Source organism: Canis lupus, chromosome 7, assembly GCF_011100685.1.
Source record: "Canis lupus familiaris isolate Mischka breed German Shepherd chromosome 7, alternate assembly UU_Cfam_GSD_1.0, whole genome shotgun sequence".
NCBI lineage: Eukaryota > Metazoa > Chordata > Mammalia > Carnivora > Canidae > Canis > Canis lupus.
Genome location: NC_049228.1, coordinates 2686591 through 2711386, shown reverse-complemented (window position 1 = coordinate 2711386; position 24796 = coordinate 2686591). Strand labels below are relative to the sequence as shown.

General features: G+C 43.3%; 1 protein-coding gene across 5 annotated transcripts in view; it reads left to right on the top strand.

The window, feature by feature from the left end:
* The window catches only part of NR5A2 (nuclear receptor subfamily 5 group A member 2), a 137534-nt gene extending 114339 nt beyond the window's left edge, over nt 1–23195 (top strand). For 4 of the 5 annotated variants that reach the window (XM_038541949.1, XM_038541948.1, XM_038541951.1 and 1 more), the window contains exon 7: nt 19805–21523. In XM_038541949.1, coding sequence (XP_038397877.1) covers nt 19805–20052 — 248 coding nt within the window. In that variant the 3' untranslated portion in view covers nt 20053–21523. Of the gene's footprint in view, nt 1–19804; nt 21524–23016 lie in introns of those variants that run through there. The other variant, XR_005361815.1, reaches the window with a different exon arrangement.
* The last annotated feature ends 1601 nt before the right edge of the window (nt 23196–24796 follow it).

The window sequence follows — 24796 nt, the reverse complement described above, 5'->3', positions numbered from 1 at the left end:
GAGTTTAAAGTGAACCTCAAAAGATACTATTTTCACTTATTATTAATTATGCAATAGTCTGGGAAAAAGACAGCCAAGTATATCAAGAATCTTTTTTTTTTTAAGATGTGTTTAATGCTTTGAAGAAATGTTTATTTTAAAATTTGAGAAATGGAAGCCCCTTGGTTTCCTCACAACCACAACGGGAGCCTCACTCTGGTTTGTCCACAGAAGAACCTCCCATAAAAGTGGGGGGACTCTGAAGCCATCGCTGACCGATCGCTGCAAATTGGCAAATATCACTGTGTTGGAGCTTAAAACAGTTATCTCTGACTTTCTCTGTTAGTGAGAGCTTAAGGACCATACTGAATCTACAGATGATCCAAAAATCCAGTTTTGAACATGTTTTTAAAAATCCTCAACTTCACAAAATGACAGCTGTTTGAATACCGACTGCATTTTGGGAAAGTAGGAGAGGTCCAGGGCTATTCTTAAGCTTGATGTGGGTCTCCTCGCTGAGCCACCATGAGGCTCCCGTGAAGGGCATTTGGTGTTTTGTCTCTCGTCCTGGATATTGAAGTTTGAAAATCCCCAGGAGACAGTCAGGGTCCTGCAGGCAGATTCCAGCGAGGGCCTCCTAGCGGGCATGCAGCGGTACCCTGCGCTGCGGGAACGTCCGAGGACCGTAGTGCTCTCAGGGCGCCTTGGGTATTAACACCGTTCCTCGGGGGTGTGCGTAACCCCGCAGAGGCTTCGTGCCCGGGAAGAACCATAGCTGAGCTTTCTGTTACAGTAGCACTAGGTGGGTGGAGAGATTTCATGTTCAACAAAGTCCTCACCAGAGGAAGATGAGATAACTCATGAAGCAGACGCACTGTCCTACTTCACAATAATTACTGTGTGTGCTTGTGTATACATATTTAGCTTAAGACTTCATTTTTAAATTTTTTAATTTATCAATTAATTAATTTTTAAAAGATTTTATTTATTTATTCATGAGAGACACACAGAGAGAAGCAGAGACACAGGCAGAGGGAGAAGCAGGCTCCATGCAGGGGGCCCAACACGGAACTCGATCCCAGGAACCCAGGATCAGTTCCTGAGCCAAAGGCAGATGCTCAACCACTGAGCCACCCAGGCGTCCCAAATTTTTTAAATTTAAATTCAATTTAATTAACATACAGTATATTATTAGGTTCAGGGTAGAATTTAGTGATTCATCCATTGCATATAACACCCGTGCTCATTATGTCAAGCGTCCTCCTTAATGCTCCTCACCCAGTGAACATCCTCCCACCTGCCTCCCCTCCAGCAGCCCAGTTTCCCAGACTTAAGGATCTATATATTATTGGCTTGCCTTCCTCTCTGTTTTCATCTTATTTTATTTTTCCTTCCCTTATGTTCATCTGTTTTACTTCTTAAATTCCACAAATGAGTGAAATCATATGGTATTTGTCTTTCTTTGATTTGCCATAATACCTTCTAGCTTCATCCACATTGTTGCAGATAGCAAAATTTCATTCTTTCTTGATGGCTGAGTAATATTCCATCATATATGTGTACACACACACACTCCACATCTTTATCTACTCATCTGTTAATGGACATCTGGGCTCTTTCTATATTTTGGCTATTGTAGACATTGCTGCTAGAAATACATGCACATGAGGTGCATGTGCCCCTTTGAATCACTACGTTTGTATCTTTTGGATAAATACCTAGTAATGAAGTTGTTGGATCACAGCGTAGCTCTATTTTTAACCTTTCAAGGAAACTCCCATGTTGTTTTCCAGAGTGGAAAACCAGTTTGCACCAGTTTGCATCTCCACCAGCAGTCTAAGAGGGCTTCCCCTTTCTCCGCATGCTCCCCGACATTTGTTGTTTCCTGACTTGTTAATTTTCCCCATTCTCACTGGTGTGAGGTGGGATCTCATTGTGGTTTTGATGTGTATTTCTCTGATGGCCAGTGATGCGGAGCATTTTCTCATGTGCTTGTTGGCCATGTGTCTGTCTCCTTTGGAGAAATGTCTGTTCATGTCTTCTGCCCATTTCTTGACCTGATATCTTGTTTTTTGGGGTGTTGAGTTTGATAAGTTCTTTATAGATTTTGGATACTAGCCCTTTATCCGATATGTCATTTGCAAATATCTTCTCCCATTCTGTAGGTTGCCTTTTAAGTATGTTGACTGTTTCCTTTACGGTGTAAAAGCTTTTTATCCTGATGAAGTTGCAATAGTTCGTTTTTGTTTTTGTTTCTCTTGCCTTTGGAAATGCACCTCCCCCCCCAAAATACATTTTAAAAGATGAGGAAACTGACACTAAGAGCAGTTTCCTCATTCCAAGGTCAGTTGACTAGCACAGTATTCACAGATCTAAAATCACCTCTTTTCATTTCTTCCAACTGTGGAAATTCAAGAATCAGTAATTCCCCTAAATAATCAAGAGTTTGCTATAATGCGACTGTGAGAGCGTAAACATTTTCTGACTGCTAAGTTAATGATATCTGGGTGTGAAAGGGTATTCCTATTTCCTTTCCTACACAGGGCTTAGAATTGAGTATAGCATTTCATAAAACAAATAGGATCAGATCTGAGATATTTTAGTATCATTACTATCTGACTTAGCAAAATCCACAGTTGCACTTCAAAGAAAGATGACTTCCTTTGCAAAATATTTGAAGCTCTTGAAAGTTCTTAGACTAATCTTGCCTGTTATTTTCTCTGCCACATGGTTAAGCAAATACAAAACAAATTGGTAATATGGATTTTCTGTCTTTCACATACAAATACATATCCCTGAGCAATTGGATGAATTATTAATTTATGTCCTCCAAATTGATAAGTATTTGGTTTTAATGATCTTGTTGGGTCATCAGTTTCCCTTACGTCTTAGTTCTTCACCCCAAAGACCTCCCTTTTCTTTTTATAGTCCAAATAATTCAAAATAAGTATTGGTCATCTGAATGATTTTTCCCCCCTTCATTTCAATTTCTGATCTTACTGAGCAGGATATTAATAAGCCAAGGGAAATGATGTAATAATAAGTAACTAGTGTATCTAGATCTTGCAGAGTAGTCTTGGATATTAGAACAGGCATATATAACCAATGATTCTCATGAGCATAGAGCTGCAAGAATTTTAATAATTGTGATGTTACGTTTTAGTACAAGTGGAAACAGAACAACACAGAGCCTACAATAAATCTCTCTAATTCAGAACAATTCAACTTGGCAACAAAAAAAGCTGAATTTAACATGTATTTAAAATTGTAATATTCAATAAGCCTACATTATTATATAGGCCTTAAAAGGCCTTAAAACGTTTGAAACTTGGACTTTAAAATAAACGACACATTAATAATACTGTTAATTTCCTGAATTTCTGCTTCTGCTGCTGGTTTTAGGCAGAATTTCTCATGAGTTCTCAGAGTGTGAAACAGACAAACATCTGTAAACTTCCAATCAAAACTAAAACCTCGATACAGTGTCTGAGTTAGCCTAGAAGTCAAGTGTTGAGTTTTAATTAGTGAACCAACAATAAACACCGTAGAACATTGTGGTAATGTTTTCCATATTCGATATTTCTTGCTGCTTGGGAGGCAAACTTTCATACTCTGTATACATCCTTGTATTGACTTGACTATAATGTGTTTCATTCTTTTCAAATAATCAATACTTACTCTTTAAAATGACACGCATATTATATTCCTATCTCGGTTTCAAAGTTCTGTTGAAATGAGTGAAATTAGACCCGGGGAGGCCCTGGTTCTCCGGTTGTTGACTTCATTCGTATCTGATCATACCAGGTACGTGTCCATAGGTGGTATTACAAGCAACTCATTGCAAAGATGCCCTGCCCCCCTACCCCCCAAAGAGTGACATTACCCAGGGGATTTGGGATAGGGAGCACAGCAGGACAGTGATGGCCACATCGGCATCATTTTGGCACTAGGGAGTCCTACCATTTCATGGCCTTGGTGCCAGAGGACTGAGTTCACCGAAAGATACTATGAAGTTTCCTGTCCGATCCACAATGTGCATCGAGGGATAAGTCCTAGAAGTTGTATACAATAAACTGACCATTTGGTAGAGACTGTTGAATGCCTCTTCTCAATAATTCTGTTTTGAAAATATTTTTTTTAAAAGATTTAATTTATTTCTTCATGAGAGACACATAGAGAGAGGCAGAGACACACCCAGAGGGAGGAGCAGGGTCCCTGCGGGGAGCCTGATGTGGGACTCAATCCCGGGCCCAGTGAGCCGAATGCAGATGCTCAACCGCTGAGCCCCCAGGAGCCCAGGTGTCCCTTGAAAAGAGTTTTCAAGAGTGTTCTGCTCCTCTTTAGCTTCCCATAAACCTTTCCCCTTCTCAGCCCTGTCCCTCTTCTGCGTGGGCAGTATCCCCCCGTGCCCTCCGGGACCTGGAGGACAGGCCCTGCCCGCCTCCCTGGGCAGCAAAGCCGACCGCCGAGCCGCTCCGGGCAATGCAACTGCACTGCGGCCTGTGGACCACCAGCCGTAGCCTTAAAGAAAAGGATTTATCTCAGATGCTGAATTATGAAGGAGTATTGATTGTAGGAGTGGAAATATCTAGACGATTATATCTTTTTTTTTCTTCTGGACAAATGCTACAGCGTGGAGAAAGGCTTCACCTATTTATTTTGAATACAGTACCTTGTGTACGCCGCGTGCATGCAAACTCTTAAATGTTACCTTTTTTTCACCCCTTAGAAATAATAATCTCGGGAAAGTCAATAAGAAAGTTGTAGATCATGACCGACGCTAAGTAAGTCGAACTGCATTGGGCGCTCAGCCACGCTCACACAAAATAATATTTTAATTGGCTAAGCTAATATTTGATCCAAGTTCATAAAAGTTTGAAGTCAAATAATTAAATGCAAATACAGTCTTCATCCCAAAGACGATAAGAATGCCTTTAAGCTAATATTTTTAACAAGAACTGTTCGACAGCGTTCTCTTGTAAATTTTATCATACCTGAGGCAGTTTTCCTCATTCGATTAGCTGGAAAGCTGAATTTATCCCGAGGCAAACCAGACATCTAGTACGGGCTAAATTCAACAACTGGAGCTTAAATTTGGCTTAATATATCCCCACTTGGATCTGCCTGTTTAATTCTCTTTCATATGATAACGTTGGTTTATTCATAGTCTTCACTTGCCACCTGAACAAACTGAACCTCATATCTTATTCTCAGAGAATAAGAAAACTTTGCAAAAACCACAAAAGTCCCTGGATGGAAATCAAATGCAAACTTAGGAATCAAAAAACTGTGTCAGGACGTGACTACAAGAACGGAGGGAAGAGCTTTCCTCGCAGAAGGACTGCTTTTTATGAATGTGGACATTTTATATTCTGAGGGGACAGATGGTCCTAAAACCAGAGAAGGACCCTGGCCTGCAAGGCCGGCCGGGGCAGCTGCACCTGTGGGTGTCACGCGCTGCAAAAGCTACCTATTGCCAAACGTTGTATATATTTGCCCTTAGTAGTAAGTCGGTTTTGACACCGGCTTCATTTGAAATTGCGGGGGAGCCAGACCATTGCCTCATCCCAGGCCCCTTCAAATGTTGTTTCCCTGACTCCAAATATTCAAGCAGTTCCCAGCCAGAGACCTTATATTTTGCCTTTCATTCTCCAAGCGGTTTAATGTGGTTTTTGCGATCATCTGCTATGGAGAGGTTGATGAAACCTAGGATCTATTTTAATTCATGTTTTTAAAATAACTCTTTTTAGTAGAGCCTTCCTTCCTCATCTTTATCCCCAAGACTTTTGGAAAACAAACTGCAAATTCATACTTAGGAGGAACATGTGAAGATGTCCGCTGTCCGCTGAGGTGGCCCCTCCACACGGGACAGCCTGACAGGTGCAGAGTACCGCTCCGTAACACCAGACAAACCCCGTGGTTCCCCTTCTAAGTCCTTCAACTCCATTTTGAATCAAATTAGACTTTTTTTTTTTTTAAGATTTTATTTATTTATTCATGAGAGAGACAGAGGCAGAGGGAGAAGCAGGCTCCATGCAGGGAGCCCGACGTGGGACTCGATCCCGGGACTCCAGGATCGCGCCCTAGGCCAAAGGCAGGCGCCAAACCGCTGAGCCACCCGAGGATCCCTTTTTTCTAGAGATAAATTATGGGAAATGTGTTCTCCTGTTCCGTTGGACGTTGGTTACGAATGTGACAAGGTGAGGAACTCTAAAACTACTTAAGCGTTGAATAGCTGGGACTGTTGGCACATATAAGGGCTCAGTATCTTGGGGGGGGGTTAATTTGCATATGCTTTATATTCATGGGAGCTTCATTCACATTAGCAAGCCTAACAGTACATGTACTGGGCGACTCGTGCACGTGGTGCTGGACTCACGTGCTTGGGAGATAAACGTGGGACGGGATCACTGCATTTCGAGGGACCACAGCCCAGTGGGGCACGCGGGGTGCACACCAGTGCCCGGAGGAGCTTGCAGAGCCAGAGGGGAAGATTGATGTGTGGATAGTGTGACAGCACGTTCTTTCATTCGACCAGTGTGAAACAGCGTCTAGGCACTGGGCGAAGCCTGGGCAGGAGGTGGGGGTCACCGTTAACAAGGTAGACCTGTCCCTGCTCTCAGAACTGACAGCCGGACGACCTCTGGGATAGGCAAACAGAGTGTGCTACACGACCAACCGACGGGCTCCCAGGGGGGCTTCCTGGAGGCAGCGATGTACTGGCTCCTGAGAGATGCGGGCCCAGTGATCGGCGTAGGGTTTTTTTTTTTTTTTGTCATAAAAACGTGAATTTTTTTTTCTTTTACAATGGTCCCAAAAATATCTTTATTTTTTTCCAATTCAGGATTCAATCAAAGAGAGTACATTACATTTACTTGTTATATGCTTGCTTGTAACCTTTAATCTACAGTAATAACCTCATGTCTCTTTAAATGACATTATATGACATACTCCAGTAAAGCCATCAAGGTATACAAATTTCTTTTTGTGAAGGTTTTTAATTACAGATTCAATTTCTTTCAGTCAAATATTCAGATTGTCTAGTTCCTCTTTTGGCAATTTTAGTCATTTTTGTCATCTTAGTGCTCTGAATCTGTCAAAAGCTCTTCTCTTCTTCTCATTCTCCTCTTCTCCATCCAGCTTTCCTCTTCTGGAATGGACAGTCACCTCTAGGAAAAAGTGGCCCAAACACCAGAATCACATTTTCTGGGTTTACTTATGCTTCCAGGTCTCAACCCCATAATTCTTCATTGCTTTGGTAGACTCTATTTGTTTTGCAGCCTGCAATATATCGTTTAAGTCTTCATTTACACTTTGTATCTCACTCTTCTCCAGTTTTTCATTCAAAAATTTTACTATCTTCTTCCACGTCACGTCCAAATCTAGAATTTGTTCATGAAGTTTAGACCACTTCACCTTTAAGTCAGCCACTTCTTCATTATAATTATCTTGCTTGGTGACATTTGAAAAGGAGCACAAAGTCCTAGGAAAAGAACTAGGCCAGGAGAACGAAGAGGGGCACCGTGGCTCAGGACTTGAGTGTCTGCCTCCAGCCCAGGCCGTGACCCTGGGGTCCTGGGATTGAGTCCCGTACTAGGCTCCCTGCAGGGAGCCTGCTTCTCTCTCGGCCTGTGTCTCTGCCTCCCTCCCTGTGTCTCCCACAAATAAGTGAATAAAATCTTTTAAAAAATAAAGAAAATGAAAACTGGAAAGACTGAGCTCAGTTTTAGACATGGGGAGTTTGAGATGCCCACTCGCCCCGGGGAAGAGCGGCCCAGTTCGCAGCTGTGTCGACAGCACCGGAGCGATTCTGCAGCCCTCAGTATGGGTCGCTGAGGGAGCTGGCGAATGTGTGAAACGTAGTTAAAGGTCCTACACATAGAAAAGTCCACATGATTCAAGAAAAACAGGCAGGCTTGGCACTACAGTCAGAGCACGCAGCCAAAATTCCCTTTTGAATCTTTCCCAAGAAAACACAATACATAATGGACTTGGTGCTTTTTGCTCACTGTTGTGAAATAATTCCACGAGAAATAAAAATAAAGTCTGCCGTGAATTTGCTACGGAAGAAGAGTAGTATGTCAAAGGCAAAAAAAGAGAGAGAGAGAGAGAAAACAAAAAGAAAAAAAGTTTTGGTTTAGGGCAAAGTGGCTTTTAATCAAGAAAACTGTTCATTCCTCACATGTTTACCGGGGTCCCGCCCACCCCTGATCCATGGGGGGAAGTGTTCTGAGACCCCTAGACGTGAATGCTGCAAACTATGGATAGTACCAAACCCTTACATATACTACATTTTTTTCTAAAAATGCATACCCGTGATAATGTTTCATTTCCAAATTAGGCGCAGTAAGGGATAAACAACAATAGCTAATGATAAAGTGGAATAATTCCAACAATACACGGCCGTCAAAGTCGTGTGACTGGGGTCTTCCTCCGTCTCAAAATACCATGCGGCTCCCGGTCGCCCTTCTTCCCGCGACGATGCGGGGTGATGCAGGTGTCGGGGGGACATGCGAGGTGGCCGGCACGGGGACACTGCTGTCGCAGGAGCTGTAGGATGATGCAGCACCCAGGTGACGGGACGCGAGGTGGTCAGCACGGGGACACTGCTGTTGCAGGAGCTGCGGCGGGCAAGGAGCCACCTGCTTCCAGGCCGTGGCCCACTGCGGAGCAGAGCCTCGGAGGCCGGGGAAGGCCCAGGGCCCGACGCTCGGAGGTAGCCGGCAGTTTGAGAAATTCGAAGAATCCACAGTCCAGTCCCTAAACGAGCAGCGGGGAGGCCGCCGGGCTTAGGGAGGGAGGGGAGCGGAGCCTGGGTCGTGCCCTGGCTGGGCCGCGGGCTGCGGGCGTCCCGGGTGGATGCGCTGGCAGCCTGCGGCCTGTTGCCCCGGGTGGCCTGCCTGTTGCCTCAGTGCTGCTGCCCGAGCCTTCATTGTACCGAGTCGAAACCCTCACGGCCTATACTCCGGTTAACATTTTTTAATTGTGGTGAGGGGCACCCGGGGTTCTGGGGCTGAGCGTCTGCCTGCGGCCCAAGCCGTGACCCCGGGTCCCAGGATCGAGTCCTACATTGGGCTCCCGCAGGGGGCCTGCTTCTCCCTCGGCCTGGGGCTCTGCCTCGCTCTGTGTGTCTCTCGTGAATAAATAGGTAAATCTTAATTTTTTTTTTATTTTTAAATTGCATTGAAATACACATAACAGAAAGTGTATTATCTTAACCACCTGCCAGCGTACAGTTCAGGAGTGTTCAGTACATTTACGTTCTTGTGCAGCCAACCTCCCCAACGCTTTTCACCTTTGCAGAACCAAGACTCTGTACTTCATAAGCAACAACCCCCATTTCCCCCGCCCACCCCCCACCCCCAGGTCCTGGCAATCGCCATCCTACTTTCTATGAATTTAACTCTCAGGTGCCTCAGACAAGTGGAATCACATGGTATTTTTCTTTTTGCGACTGGCTTATTTCACAAAGCACGATGTCCTTGCAGCATCTGTTAGAATTTCCCTCCTTCTTAAGGCTTCTTAGTATTTTGTTGGATGTGTAGACCACGTCTTGTTTAGCCATCCTTCGGCCAAAGCTTCTTTCTGCCTTTTGGCCATTGTCAACAATGCTGCTATGAACCAATATCGGAATACAAATATCTCTTTGATATATTATATACATTTTATTTTATTTATTTTAAAGATTTTATTTATTTATTCATGAGAGACACACAGAGAGACAGAGACACAGGCAGAGGGAGAAGCAGGCTCCCTGTGGGGAGCCTGGTGTGGGACTCGATCCCAGAACCCTGGGGTCACGCCCTGAGCCACACAGGCATCCCTATCATATATATTTTAGAGAAAAATAAGGCAGAGTGAGGACACAGAGTGTGATAGAGTGAGGCAGAGCTTTTGCAGAGGGAGTGGCCAGCAAAGACTTCTTTGAGGCCAAAGTGTAGCGAAGCCATAAGTCCTGCACCGGGGGAAGAAGCATGCAGAATAAGGAAACAGCAGGTGCAAAGGTCCTACGGCAGAAGGAAGTCGCGGTATTGAAGAACAGCAAGACGACCAGTGTGGCGGGAGAGGAGTGAGGCAGGCAGGTAAGGAGGGTTCCCGAGGTAGGCGAGGATAAAGGATCTTGGTTTCCTTCTGAGGAGGAACTGTGTGTAAACTCACGGACCAGCGTTTTGTTCAAAGTAGGTAAGTACGGCCTGGGTCTTCAGTTCCATGTTATGTGCACCCAGGGATGGACGCCTGGCGCGTGTCGGGCTGCAGGAGTTGGTTGCACACTTGAGCCAGCTTTGCTCCCGTGCGTGCAGCAGCTCCGTCATTCCTCGTGAAGGAGGGAGCTGCTTTAACGTCCATGAGTTCGGTGCTGTGTTTCTTTGGGCGCGTTGTGTCACAGCCTAGCTGTGTACTGAACAACGTTTGAAATGATTAGTCGGGGGATGCCTGGGTGGCTCAGCGGTTTAGCGCCTGCCTTTGGCCCAGGACGCAATCCTGGAGTCCTGTGATCGAGTCCTGCGTGGGGCTCCCTGCGTGGAGCCTGCTTCTCCCTCCTCCTGTGTCTCTGCCTCTCTCTCTCTATATCTATCATAAATAAATAAATCTTAAAAAAAAAAAAGAAAGAAAGAAAGAGAAAGAAGAAAGAAAAGAAAGAAAGAAAGAAAGAAAGAAAAAAAGAAAGAAAAAGAAAGAAAGAAAAGAAAGAAAAGAAAGAAAAGAAAGAAAAATGATTGGTCACTTGGGCCCAAAGCCACCTTGGAGAATTGACATACTTTGCAGACGTTGAGCAGAAAAGCTGGTGATGGCCTAATGGGGTGATTGCAGGGTACTGCCTGTGCCTGTTGGTTGACGATCCAGTATCTTCCTTTCATGGTCACCCACTCGCGGGCTGTTAGGGCTGTTAGAGCCACGGGTGACAGTAGAGACCATGGCCCACTTGAAGTTCCCAGGTGAGGAAGACGTGAGGCCCCAAATAGTGACACGCTCATGATCTCACAGAGACAGAATTGAGACCCAAAATAAAGACATTTAATTAGGGAGAAATTTAAATGTTCTCTGCCTCTTGGGGATGACATAGCATGAACAAAAAAAATTGACAAAAGGGCAGGCACTGCTCCAGGTGACATCCTTGATGGGACGATATTTCCCGAGCCTGCGCTTCTCTGGCAACCATGTGTGAGGCTGGGGAAACTGGACTTCGAAATCAGTACAACCGAATGAAAATTCTTTATCTGAAATTTCAGAATCGGTTCCATTTTCTGGAATATTCTTTGTGATTGAGGGTGGAATAAACTTCCAAGTAGTCGCTGTGCCTTCCATTAATTTTGGAAAATTGCAGCGTCAGAGATGGTTCTTTCCATGAAACTTCATGGCAGGGAAGATGAGCAGATGGCTGTTTGGGATGCATACTGGAAGCAAATGGATTAATCCGCAAACTTTAAGATTTTATCAGTATGTTTTATTGGTAAAATTTTCAGATTTTATCATTAAAATGCTAAGAAATAATGCCTTGTGTGAGTATGTAATACTTGTACATGTTTAAAGTTTATTTGTGTTTAATTCATATTTTACTTTTCCGGGATCCTAAGAGACTAAGAGAATTATTTCCCATATTTTGCAGATAGAAACACAGGCATGGAGGGATTGAATGACTTGCTTGACAGGGCTGGTCAATGAGATTAAATCAGTCCAAATTCCTTTTGAATGATATTATTATAATCACAAAACCAAGTGCTTCTTTAACTATGTAAATGGAACCCTACTGAACCCTTTTTCCAAAATGCCAGCTATGAAGCAGAAAGACACTGTTATTTCTTAGCGCCTCCACCTCAGAGTCCCAGTGGAAAGGGCGGCGCAGGGATTGCCCAGAAAAGACCCCATGACACTCAGTCGTACCCTGCCTCCGTGGCAACTGCGATTTATAACAATGATCTGTGGCACTGAAGATGTTAGAATTCCTTCAGCATCATCAAGGATAAATTAAGGGATGAGCCATATCGATATAAATGTCAATAGCATATTATTTCGTCCTAATTCTCTGGAAACCGCTCATGTATTATGAGACCCTTTAGAAAATGAACTGTTTGATTAACCAGGACATCCCATTCTCCATCCTCAGCAGGTGGCAGATCCCGGCAGGACTGGCCCCAGGGTTCGAGAGCTCTAGAGCCAGGGAGCCGGTTACGATTCCGGATCTGCGTCTTAGTAGCTGAGGACGGAGTTACGTGACCTGTGTAAATCTGTTTCTTTATCTGGACAGTGAGGAGAACACTACCTTCCCAACAAGATCCTTTACGGTGTTAAATGAGGAAACACGTAGAAAAGCCTGTGCACATTGACCAGGGCTTGGAAATGGTAGCTTCTCCCTCCCCGCGTCTGGCTTACTTTGAGATCTTAGAAAAGCTATTTAATCTCTGAGTCTTCATATCAAAACACCTGTAATACCTTCTCAAGAAAGAATCTTTTAAAAGTTAGCCTTCTCCAGAATCCCACCACTAGGCCCCTTTCTCTCTCTAAACATTTTCTCACCAACCCCTAGAATTTCATCCTACCCTGGTCCGTTGAGGAGTCCCGAATCCAGGCCACCAGCCAGGCCTCTCTGCTGAGATCTGGACCCTCACTTCCTGCCGTTTCCTCCGTATCTACTAGTTGCCTAAAGTTCAACATGGCTTTACCTAGACTTTTTTTTTTTAATGTTTTTAATTTTATATAAGTCTTTATTCATTTATGAAAGATACACGGGGGTGGGGGGCAGAACACAGGCAGAGGGAGAAGCAGGCCCCATGCAGGGAGCCCAATGCGAGACTCGGTCCCGGGTCTCCAGGATCACGCCCTGGGCCGAAGGCAGATGCTAAGCTGCTGACCCAGGCGTCCCTTTACCTAGACTTTAAATACCGCCCTCTCATAGGCTCTTGTGCCTCTTGCCAAAAGGAAAGCCACCACCCTCCTCCCTTGACAGACACTCAGAAGTCACCCAGGACCTTCACTGTCTTCCCACTCTCGATTAATACGAGGCCAGCAAGCCCCGATGTGCCAGCCATCGCTGCTGCCTTTCGAGTCCATCCCAGCCCCACGGCCCAGTGGGCTTCTCCCCTCGATTCCTGGGACAGCCTCCTGACTGGCCCTGCCATGAACTGCCGCCCCTGCCCCTCCTGCCTATACCAACCCCTTCTCCACACCTGGGAGAGCACTCTTTCTAAATCAGAGGGCTGACCGTTCCCTTCTTAAAGTCATTCAGGGCTTCTGTGTTGCTTTCAGAACAAAATGCAGCCTCTTTGTGACATGTGATGTCCTTCCATCTGGAGCTCTATGGCCCACCCTTATCCCGCCCCTCTACTCTCCTCCTGCCCCGCAGTTAAGTCCCTTTACCGTGTTCCAAGAACCTCTTTGTGCTCCCCGTCCCTGAAGCTTTGCCTGTAGGAAACTTCCTGCCCCACATCCCTGGCCTTTTCCTCCATGTGCTGCCCAACGCACTCTGATTCATTTCTCAAGACCCCTCAGTTGTGACTTCCCCCCGGGAACCCTTCTTATCCCTCAGGCCCTGGGTCAGGTGCTCATCCTGAGTGTGCCCAGGGCACCCACTGCTTCCTCTAGTACATGAAATAAACTACTTGACACAGAGATCGTGGGTTTTATTACCACACGGGTGCCCGTGTCTTTAATACCCGGCACAGGGCTGTCACGGTGAATGGATGAGCGAATGAATGGATGAGTGAATGAATGAATCCATATACTGCACATACATAAAGGTGTAAGATGATCAATAATGCATGTTAGCGTGCCTTGGAAGCTCCGAAGCACCCGGAGTTGTAAGGGCTTGTTCTTTCTGTGTACATAAATAATGCATATGCTACTTGTCCGCAGTCCTGCACGCGGCTCCTGCCAAAGAGTTGCATTTTCTTGTTAGCAGTTTGCATATGAAGGCACTGAATCATATATATTCTGGTTGCTAAAAATAGCTCTCGGGTTAATCAGCATACGTGCACAAGCACGTTGTTGGAGGGGACTTAGCAGTGATGAATTTAAAATCCTGAGTTGGACGTTTTGCTGCAAACAGGATAGAATTTAATCTTGGACATCAGCACTAAAAACACCTTGTCCTTGCTTCTCCAACCCCTACAGGGCCCTCACTCTTTTGTCAAGTGAACTTTGTTCATGGGAAAAGAATTGGCAGATTGCTCTCAAAGTTCTTACGAAATTAGGCGTATAAATTATTTAAAGAGAGCCCTTTAAAGCATAATTTTAAAAATTAATCCCTCACAGAAAAATCCTTTCCTTTCTCTGTTCCTGGCTTATCAAAGGAGGAGGGTCTTCTGAGGACAAAGTGTATACCAATTTACGGATCGTCCTCCTTCCACAAGCCTCAAGGAAAAGAAGCGTTCTCCAGGTGCAAAGTGGTACCTCTTTTCCCCCCACATTCGTATCTTTTAAAGGGCAAGATAAAATTGTTTTCCCATATGTGGAAAATTAACAAAGGTAATTATCTTCTCCGCAAAAGACAGAACACTCCATTTGAGCCCCCAGCGCCCCCAACTCCCCGGCCCCCTTGCTCTGCAAAGGACCCATCCCTGGGAAAAAAAAAAAAAAGTGCTGAACAGGAAGATTTACAGGCTGTGCCATGTGGCAGGTTCCAGAGAGGCAGAAATCAGTATCCTCCGCTTCAGAGTGTTGTGTATGACTGAGAAGCCAGCACTGTAATATATTCAAGAAGACCTAAGGGTTTACTTTCCAATAAGGGTGGAAAAAATCTGAGCATGCCACTGTGAGCTTATCGTAATGCTGCTTCATATAAAAAGTTGGTAATTAGTCCCTGAGTGAATAAAGTAGAATAGATGATAAGAGATTGATACTTAGAGGAGGAGCACAAAATGCTTTTGCTGGTCATCAAAATTTAAAGGCCATAGAGAAAGGGTTGGGGAGGCCTCTGTCTGTTTACCTACAATTTCTGACTCTGAATTTGCCATGATAGAGTTCATTAACTTGTATATTTTAAATTGCATTAAAATGCAGCTTATATAAATTTCAGCGGAGAATCTGGAGGGTCAAATCTGCCTCTCTGGTACCTGCCACATGGACTTTTTTGAGATCCAGCCTAAGACACCTCAGAAGAACTGGTGCGAAATTTGGTTTCCCGGCAATCTTCCCTCTTCCAGCTGAGTCTCTTTCTAAAATCCGAATATGGTACAAATGGTGTTCAATATGGGAACTGAACAGCATATCTCAAAAACATATCTCCAGATAATGGAGGGCTCCAGAATATGTAGCAATTTTTCCAAATTCTGATTTCTCATATAATTTAATATCCGTTCATTCTTGAATTTTTGGTGTTATAGATGAATTTAGACTCCTAAGTATGCTGGCCGCCATTCATTACTTACTGTGGAATAGGGCTTGATTTATAGGAGGAACATCCCAGAGAAAGTGCTTAAGATTTTAAATGTATTTCATGCGTGAATTTTCACAAAAGGACATGACTAAGCGTAAAAACTAGTTTCATGAGGTGCCTGGGTGACTCGGTTGGTGAAGCATCTGACACCTGATTTCAGTTCAGGTCATGATCTCAGGGTTGTGAGATCAAGCTCTGAGTTGGGATCCGTGCTCAGTACGGAGTCTGCTTGAGACTTCCCCCTCCCCCATTCTCTCTCAATCAATCAGTGAATCAAATCTTGTTAAAAAACGAATTCCATGAGTATTGTGAGAGCACACTTTACTTTCTGGACTCTTGCTAAAAAGTAAATACAAGTGAACTACAGAAAAGAGGAATTTGGCACTTACCTTCTCTATTGCTTTTAAGGCCTTAGGAACCATCTCGACCTTAGTAGAGAAACTAAGGTCCGCCTCCCAGGCCAAAGATGAAGTGCAGGAGCTCAGGATTCCAAATCCACATGAGGACGTGGGCGCATTTCCCTCAAAGCTAAACTGACCAGTAAAAATCCTCATTGGCAAAACATGTAAATTAAGGCTTGATTATTCAGACCGCAGAAGGATTCACGCAGGATTCTTTAAATAGAAAACACTATCCCATTTTAAATATTTTATTTCAGGGAGAAATCTATTGTATAAATCAATTTTTGAAAGCCAGTTTTGAATTAGAAAAAGGCAGGGAATTGGCTCATAGGATACTTAACAATTTAAATGTAATAGGTAATGTCACAGTGATATCAATCTTGGACAAATACATCAATAATATAAAGCAAACATTAATCGGAGAACTCTCCGGGGATGCTTTGGCTAATACAGAGTCCTCACGCCAAGATGCCCACAGTCTACTAGGGAAATGGACTAAAGCAGTGCAAAATGCAGCGAGAGGAATTGAGCGCTGAAAGTAGAGTCAACTGGCGGAGCAATGATCCGTCAGTAAATGGGAGTAATTCAATAAGAATCTTTTTCTTTTTTTTTTTTTTAAACCTTATATAGCTTAGACATCAGGATCGTTGATAACCAAATTACTACAAATTGTCTCTATAGACCGAGAAACAAAATAGACATTCACTAAGTACCTTTGGGGCAATTAGCAGCATAACTTTTGTTAGATTCAGTGAGAAATTCTTAGAAGTAGCTTAATGGGGGCAGCCCGGGTGGCTCAGCGGTTTAAGGCCGCCTTCAGCCCAGGGCGTGATCCTGGAGACCCAGGATCGAGTCCCACGTTGGGTTCCCTGCATGGAGCCTGCTTCTCCCTCTGCCTGTGTCTCTGCCTCTCTCTCTCTGTGTCTCTCATGAATAAATAAATAAAATCTTTTTTAAAAATAGCTTATGGGAAAATTAAATCAGTCGTGTGAATTAAACTCTGATGAACTTTAGAGGAAAATTATATATAGGGCCAGAATATGGGACTCCTGTATACTTATTCCAGAAAGAAAATGGCATATATTTTAAAACTTTTAGGGGAAAGGTACCAGTTTGGGCCAGCGTTTATAGAAATTACCCGGCACATGCTAATCTGAAGACTTTAAATGATCATTCTGTGATAACTGTAAACACATAAACAAGGACTAATGATCTAACCTTTATTTTATGTTTTTTAACAGGTTTCTTTTTCTTAACAGAGTGGCATGATTTACCACAGAAGGTAGAACCTAGTTCTCAAAAAATACATTTATTGCAAAAAGAAAGTTTCAAAAACAACTTTCTAAAAAGACTGTTACTCATTTATCTTCCATTTCTATACTGTGCAAATTCCTACATCCTCCCTATTAATCTCTATGACTGTTGTTGGCTTTCCTTGCTTGTGAGAGTGTCTTTCACTGTAGCATAAAGTAATGCTCCACTCCAGTGGTTTTGCTGGACTTGGGTTTAATTCACTCTAATACAGAAAGGTGCTTGTTTTCCTTTTCAACTTCTAGTCGTATGTCAGAGAGAAAGGTGAGTTCTCTTTTCAAGCTTGGGTGAAGGGTCAAAAGAAAAAGCATCAAGAAATTTTGCCAGAATTTAGATGAACAATTTTTATCTTTTTAAAGATTTTATTTATTTTATTATTTGACAGAGGGGAAGAGAGAGAGTGAGAGCGCGAGCACAAGCAGGGAGAGTGGCAGGCAGAGGGAGAAGCAGGGTCCCCGCGGAGCAAGGAGCCCGATGTGATGCTGGGCTCGATCCCAGGACCCTGGGGTCATGACCTGAGCCGAAGACAGCCGCTTAACTCACTGAGCCACGCGGGTGCCCCCAGATGAGCTATTTAAAAATTCTATTAGCTCTCTGCCGTGAGCCTTTACAAAGGACCTGTACCCACAACCAGAATGTGAGCCCGTGAGACAACATGCACCATGGGGGACAGAGCTGGCGAGAAGCTAAATTCTGTCCTAGAGACTGGCGGTGCTGTTTTTCCAATTGCTGACATTTTGTGATTCTGAACCGAATGTAATTATCAGTACTTCTAATAATTTATCAGGACTTCTAAATAATTTAAGATCATTCTTAAAATCTTTTAAACCCGATGGAAAGTGTTAACTGTAAAGTGGGACGTATGTAAAAAAAAAAAAAAAGAAAGAAAGTTGGGTGGACAGCCTGCCTGCCGGTTTAAAGGCTGCAAGAAGGCTCGGTTCCAAATAAGGCAGCATTGCCTGTTGGTACAGCTCGTTAACCATCACTTTTTTTTTTTTTTTTTTTAATTCACCCATTGCACTTTGAAATAGATTGTGGTATCCAGTGCTCACACTATGTACCTATTTCAGTACGAATTCCTCACTGTTTTTAATTTGGGACAGAGACTTGGGGGGATGGGGAAGGGGACATGTGTTTAATGCAAAGTTATGGCTCCGAATATAAACACTAAAATCATCCCAGACATGTTTAAATACTAAATCCGAGGTAACCATTTCGTGTGGGTTTCCTTTTTTTTTTACTTTTTTATTTGAGTATAGGCGTGCAACTAAAAGTATTTGCAGAGGGGCACCGGGGGGCTCAGCGGTGGAGCGTCTGCCTGTGGCCCAGGCCGTGACCCCGGGGTCCCGAGATCAAGTCCCGCATCGGGCTCCCCACAGGGAGCCTGCTTCTCCCTCGCCCTGTGTCTCGGCCTCCCTCTCTGTGACTCTCGTAGATAAATAAATAAAATCTTAAAAAATAAAAAAAGTATTCGGAGATCCCAAAGTGGACACGCACATTTGTGCAGGCTACATCGAACCGCCACGTTGAGAGCCAGAAGTATCGGGTGTGAGTTACTATGGTAACTAGTAACAGAGTTTAGTGCGCTTAACCTTTTAATCATGGTATTATGTGGTTTTCTTCAGAATCACTCTTATTTATTTTTGTCCAATTAGAAAGTAAAACAGGGCCGGAGGGGTGCTGCATCTGTTTACTTTCCTAGCATGGATGGATGTAAACACGTGTATCTATCTGTTTTTTTCCGGAGTCTTCTATATACACACTATGTAAAAGTCGTAGTTAACATTAAATAAACTCCAGAAGAGAAAGGTCCAACATAACCGGTTTCCCGTGTTCATTGTCTGTGTATGGATTTGTGTATGTGTCAGTCTGTCCGCTTTTGACTCTGTGTTTCCCCCTCATTCAATATTTATGAGGACCTCTAGGGCAGATGACCTAAAACAGCTGGATGATCACCGGAGTTAGGCTGAATGAATCGCCCACGTCCCTCTTCTCTGGATGAGGGACCCCAGACCAGAAGAAAAACGAGGAAAGGAAAGTGTCAGACCCTCCGTTCAGGTTAAAGGGCACCGGCCATCCTGGCGCGGATTCTGGCAAAAGGACAAGGCTTTCATTTGATAAAGATCATTAGTCACTGAGATATATATTTTAGAGGGTTCCCAGTAGCGAATATTCTTCGGCAGTCACTGGAGTGTACCAGATGGTTCATTAGCATAGGCTAGACAAGTCAAAGGCTTTCAGAATCATTTAGAAAATGTCAAACAGAAACAAGAACCCTGTCACTTTTTATTAGAATTAACTACATCATACCCTGGACACAGATTTCACCTTGGGTCAGAAAAATTAATACAGAATTATATGAATTGTGTAATATACTGGGTTAAGATAGGTCTTTCTCTAGGGACTCATTTGCTGGCAATATATTATGATCCCTCTACTTTAGGAATCCTCAAACCTTCCCTTTTGTAAGATATGAAAAGAGTTGACCTTGCTCGAAATCCATTGGTGTCTAATTGATTTGAGGTATATGCAGAATTTCAACAAGACATTCTCCTAAAGCCCTTTTGTGATCCTTTTCCCAGGAAGCTTGGTGAGTGGGGCTTACTGAATATTCAGCAGCATATAAAGTATGCTTTATGTCAGGAGGAAAATATATCCATTAATTGAACACACTGCTGTGGTAAACAGGAATTAAAATGCCATTAAAATAGCGTGCCTTTTTTTTTTTTTTTAAATCCAGATGTCAAAAACCTTGAGAACTTCCAGCTGGTAGAAGGTGTCCAGGAACAAGTCAATGCCGCCCTGCTGGACTATACAATGTGCAACTACCCACAGCAAACAGAGAAATTTGGGCAGCTACTTCTTCGATTACCTGAAATCCGGGCCATCAGCATGCAGGCTGAAGAATACCTCTACTATAAGCACCTGAACGGGGATGTGCCCTATAACAACCTCCTCATTGAAATGTTGCATGCAAAAAGAGCTTAGGTTGCCAGCCCTCAAAGCTCTGCTTTCAAAACGAAAAAGATATTGGAAGGGAGGGAAGAGGAACAGGAAGAAAGACAGAAAGGAAAAAAAAAAAAAAAAAAGAAGGAAACAATACTCTGAACTGCTCCAAGCAACACTAATTAAAGACTTGGTGTAAGGATATTGAGTTTAAAAAGGCATAATAATCAAATACTTAATAGCAAGTAAATGACGTATCAGGGTATTTGTATCTGCAAACTGTGAATCAAAAGCTTCACATCCCCAAAGGATTCCACATAAAAGACATTGTGACTGGAGTGGATTGAACTCACGGGTGGATACCGACACAATAGCAGAATAACAATGGACGGAACTATTCTTGTATATTTAAACCGATCTCCGCTGTGAAGAAATTTAGGAACTGATCTGTGTTATTAATTAGGCTTATACAGCAGGGGATTCGAGCTTACAGAAATGCCTCCATGGTTAAGCTGAACCAAACTCAAAAACCCATCAGCTGCACCTGTACTAGCCCTTCCTTCCCTCTTCCTTTCAAGGACCCAGCACCTTCTGTCCTGTGATCATGGGCTTGTGCTCAGCCACACCCACTAGTAGCTCCACCAAATCATGAAAAGCCTAATTTTGAATGTCTGTGTCTTAGACCTGCAAACAGCTGATAAGAACAGTCTAGAATAGGTTAGCTTGCCATTTTAAGTATGTTCTGGTTTGTTTTGTCATGTGTTCATAATGTCAAAAAAAAATAAATTAGAAGCAGGCAGTATCCCTCTTCTGATCTTATAGAAGCATTAATCAATATTAAGGGAAAGGACTACAAACCTAAAGCAAATGCTCCATAGCTAAGGCACGCTAGACCTTAATTTCTGCTACTGTTACTGAGACGTGGCTTTGGCGTCGTCCGACTTCATAGAAATCTCTTGCCGGAAGGCTTGTTAGGGTACCTCCGTCTTTTTAGCCATCGACGTTTGTAGTTCATTTAGAAAGAAAACCCAAAATGTATTTTACTGGGATGTCAAGTAGTCACCGTGCTAAGTAGTTTAAAGCTGAAGCATGTTAAGCTATGCAAAAGGAAAGGAAAGGGTGAGCTAATAAACTGCCCCAAGTCTCCTTGCTTGTTGGCGATTGAACGTACCCTAGGCGTAGAACGGCAGCAGTGATGCTCACATATGGACTTGGAAGGATGCTAAAGCAGTTCCCACCTTCCCCGAAAGGGAAAGGAAGAGCGTGATACTGACCTGAGTCCTAGACCAAAGTCTGCTCTAGAACAAACACTGAAGGACAAAGAATTGCAAAACCAATCCTCCAAAACAACGTTAGCAGTATTATTGACACGCAATGCCACAGGTATGGAAGTCTTGCCTTATTTCACAATTCCGAGAGGTAGCTGTGCAGATGTGGATCAACATTGGTTTGAAATAAAGTATTAATACTTTAAAGTCAAATAAAAGATAGTGTTTACATTCTTTAGGTCCTGTGGGGCGGTGGGGGGGGGGGGAGGGCGGGGAACCGTGATATGACAAAAAATAGCGAAAGCAGTAATTTCCTTAATGTTATTTTTCTGATCGGTAATTATTTTTAACAGTACTTAATTATTGTATGTCGTGAGACACTAAAATCAACAGTGGGAATCTCATTTAGACTTTGATTTCTTTGAGATTATCAGCGGCACAATCACTTGTTGTAAAAACTGTAAAAACTAAAAGTATCTCCTAGTCCCTTAATTCTTAATGTTTCGGGCTTTTGAATAGTTTATTTATATTGTATATCATAGTTTCAACTGTAGACAATTACGATGCTAATTTATTGTTCCTTGGTTTCACCTTTGTATAAGATATAGCCAAGACCGAAGAAACCAAATATATGTGTTTACTGTAGCATGTCTTCAAGTTAGTGGAACATAGTTCAGGGACAGAGAAGGGTCTTAATGAATTAAAAGAATCATTCACTTGATTAAATGTCTGTAAATCTTCATAATTCTTGCTGTAGTTTATTTAATATCTATTGTAAATTATGTGACTCGGAGTTTCCTCTGTTTTCAAGTAAATTTACCAAGGGTGGAGTCTTACCTGGTTTCCTTTACAAGCGTTGTAAGTTGTATACCAAAGATATTAGTTACTACGTCTGTGTGTACAAAAAGGATTATTTTATTATTATTTTTTAATCGCCTCTAATATTCGTCCGCGTGAAGGGTACACATTCGCTAAGCTGAAGTGTCCACAGCTCCTCGTGCAAAATCTCAGTCACCTGTAACCGTGGCTCAAAGGACAATGAAACACAGCTGATCAGAGTCCGTGTCCAAAGCATTCAGTAGACTGGCAGCCTCCTTAGTCTCCCCAGTTAAAACCCCGCGCTGGCCAGAAGACCCGTGGAGGGGAATGGCTGTTGTCGACAGTTACCGAAAGTGGCGTCCTCTATGTGGAACATGGGTGGCGGCAATTATGAGATTCGTGGAATAGTTATCTGGAGGGTCTTTAGCTTTGCAAAAAAACCCATAAAACAAAAACAAAAAAACCCACCCCTAAATAGGTTGATTCTGAAAGTCCGTGTTTTCTTATTTTAAATAATAACTGTAGTACTCTCCGCTGAATATTAAACCTAAGTAATGTCAAACATACTGGTATGTTGATGACCCAGCAAATTCCATCCTGAGTAGGCCTAGAAAGACGGGCAACTCGGAGAGTCGCATCCACACTCCTGGTGACATCAAGATCGGAAGTCGATAAAAACAGGAACGCACCTCGGCCACCGGGCTGTGGCCCATCCAAAGTTGGCAAATGAAATTTCTCTAGTGTCCATTGTTAAACCAGTCTGGAATGAGACATTTTCCTTAGCAACTGCCTTATCAATCACGGGATTTATTAGTAAAAGCAGACTCAGATAGAAGCGTTTTCGGCTTAGCCTGGTTTATTATAGTTGGTCTATGTTTGTAAACAGACAATCTGTAATGTCTGAACGTTTGTATTACAGATCTGCAGCTACCTTGGACCTGAATCCACGCAATGTTTAGAGTGTGAAGTCGGTTACTTGTTGGCGTTTTCTTACTGTATCAGTGAAATACATATTGTCATGTCAGTTCTTGCCAGGAATTTCTCGACAAAATGGATTTTTTTTCAGTATTTCAATAAATATTGATATGCCCAGCCTGATAATTTTTAAAAGTTTATATGCTGTCCTCATTCTACGAGAGACTGAAGCTCCCGAGCAGTTAAAATACTTGACTAGGCGTGGAGTCCAAAGAATTCCACAGGAACAGACCACGTTACCCTCTCTAGATAGTAGCTAGGGTAGTTGTGCCCTTGGTTGGATAGTCGAAGCATTAAACAGTCTGTGCATTCCTCTCTCTACACACCAAATAAGGCATTTTACATTATTTACTGTGGTAACGGATTGGCAGGAAAATCTTTTTTGTTTTTTTGGCAGGAAAATCTTAAAGACACTTAGCTTTTTGTCTACCCTGTGCCCTAAAAACTACCGAGGGATCTTCAGAACAGCTCTATCTGGTATTAGTATGATCTTCTTAGGGTTTCTTGCTCAGAGTGAGAAACTAGCCAGTGATGGAGCAGGGATTTCAACCCAGGTATTTTGGCTCCAGAATCCACAATCTAAAATGCTTACACCACACTGTCTCTAAACCAGGGTGACACTTAGGATTTGCTTCAAAAGGAAAAGACGGTGGATAAAATCAGGCATTGAATCACAGCTAAGTGTACAAATACTGGTAACGTGGAAGCCTAAAAGCCTTTATGTTTTCTGGAGTTTAACCCTAAAAAGTAACATGTCTATGTCCTAGAAATTAGCCTTCTTCGGCACCATTGAGTCCTTTGGGGATGTTTAAAACAAGAGAATACATACAAAATCCATTTGGAAATAAATAAATACCTCGATTACAAAAGTATAGAGAGAGGCAGAGACACAGGCAGAGGGAGAAGCAGGCTCCATGCAGGGAGCCCGACGCGGGACTCGATCACGGGTCTCCAGGATCACGCCCTGGGCTGAAGGCGGCGCTAAACCCCTGAGCCACCCGGGCTGCCCAGAAAATAATAATATATAATTGTATATTTTGATTCTGCAATTTGGCAAGAGCCACAAGACAATATGCTTATGAAACACTGTGATGCAGGGAAAGCTATCTTCTCTCCCGCCACGTCTGCCGTCCCCAGCTAAGCAGGAGTCCTCCTCCCTCTGCCACGAAGGCGCTGATTTTTCTTAGGGTCCATCAAAAAGATACCAAGGAGTCGGATTCAAAACACCCCACTTAGGGTCTGCTAGATGACGAAACTAAGGCTTTGAAGAAACTAATGAGTGGCCTATAAAACGCATCTCCCTCATCAACCTCTTACCAGGAAGAACTTTATTTAAAAAAAAATGCTTGCTGACATTCCATGGAATATGAAAACACGTGTTCATGTTTACTTGAGCTACAACTTACATGCAGAAAAGTGCACATTTAGATGCATTCTTACATACGCATAGCCCAGGTAATCATCGCAGGCCCACGTCCAGCAAGAATAGAACGTCAGTTTTTTAAATGTTTTTAGAAGTGGTTATACACATTTTTTTTTAAGATTCTATTTATTTATTCCTGAGAGACACAGAGAGAGAGAGGCAGAGACACAGGCAGAGGGAGAAGCAGGCTCCCTGTGGGGAACCCGGTGCGGGACTCGATCCCAGGACCCCGGGGTCACGCCCTGAGCCAAAGGCAGATGCTCAACCACTGGGCCACCCAGGCGTCCCAGTTATACATACT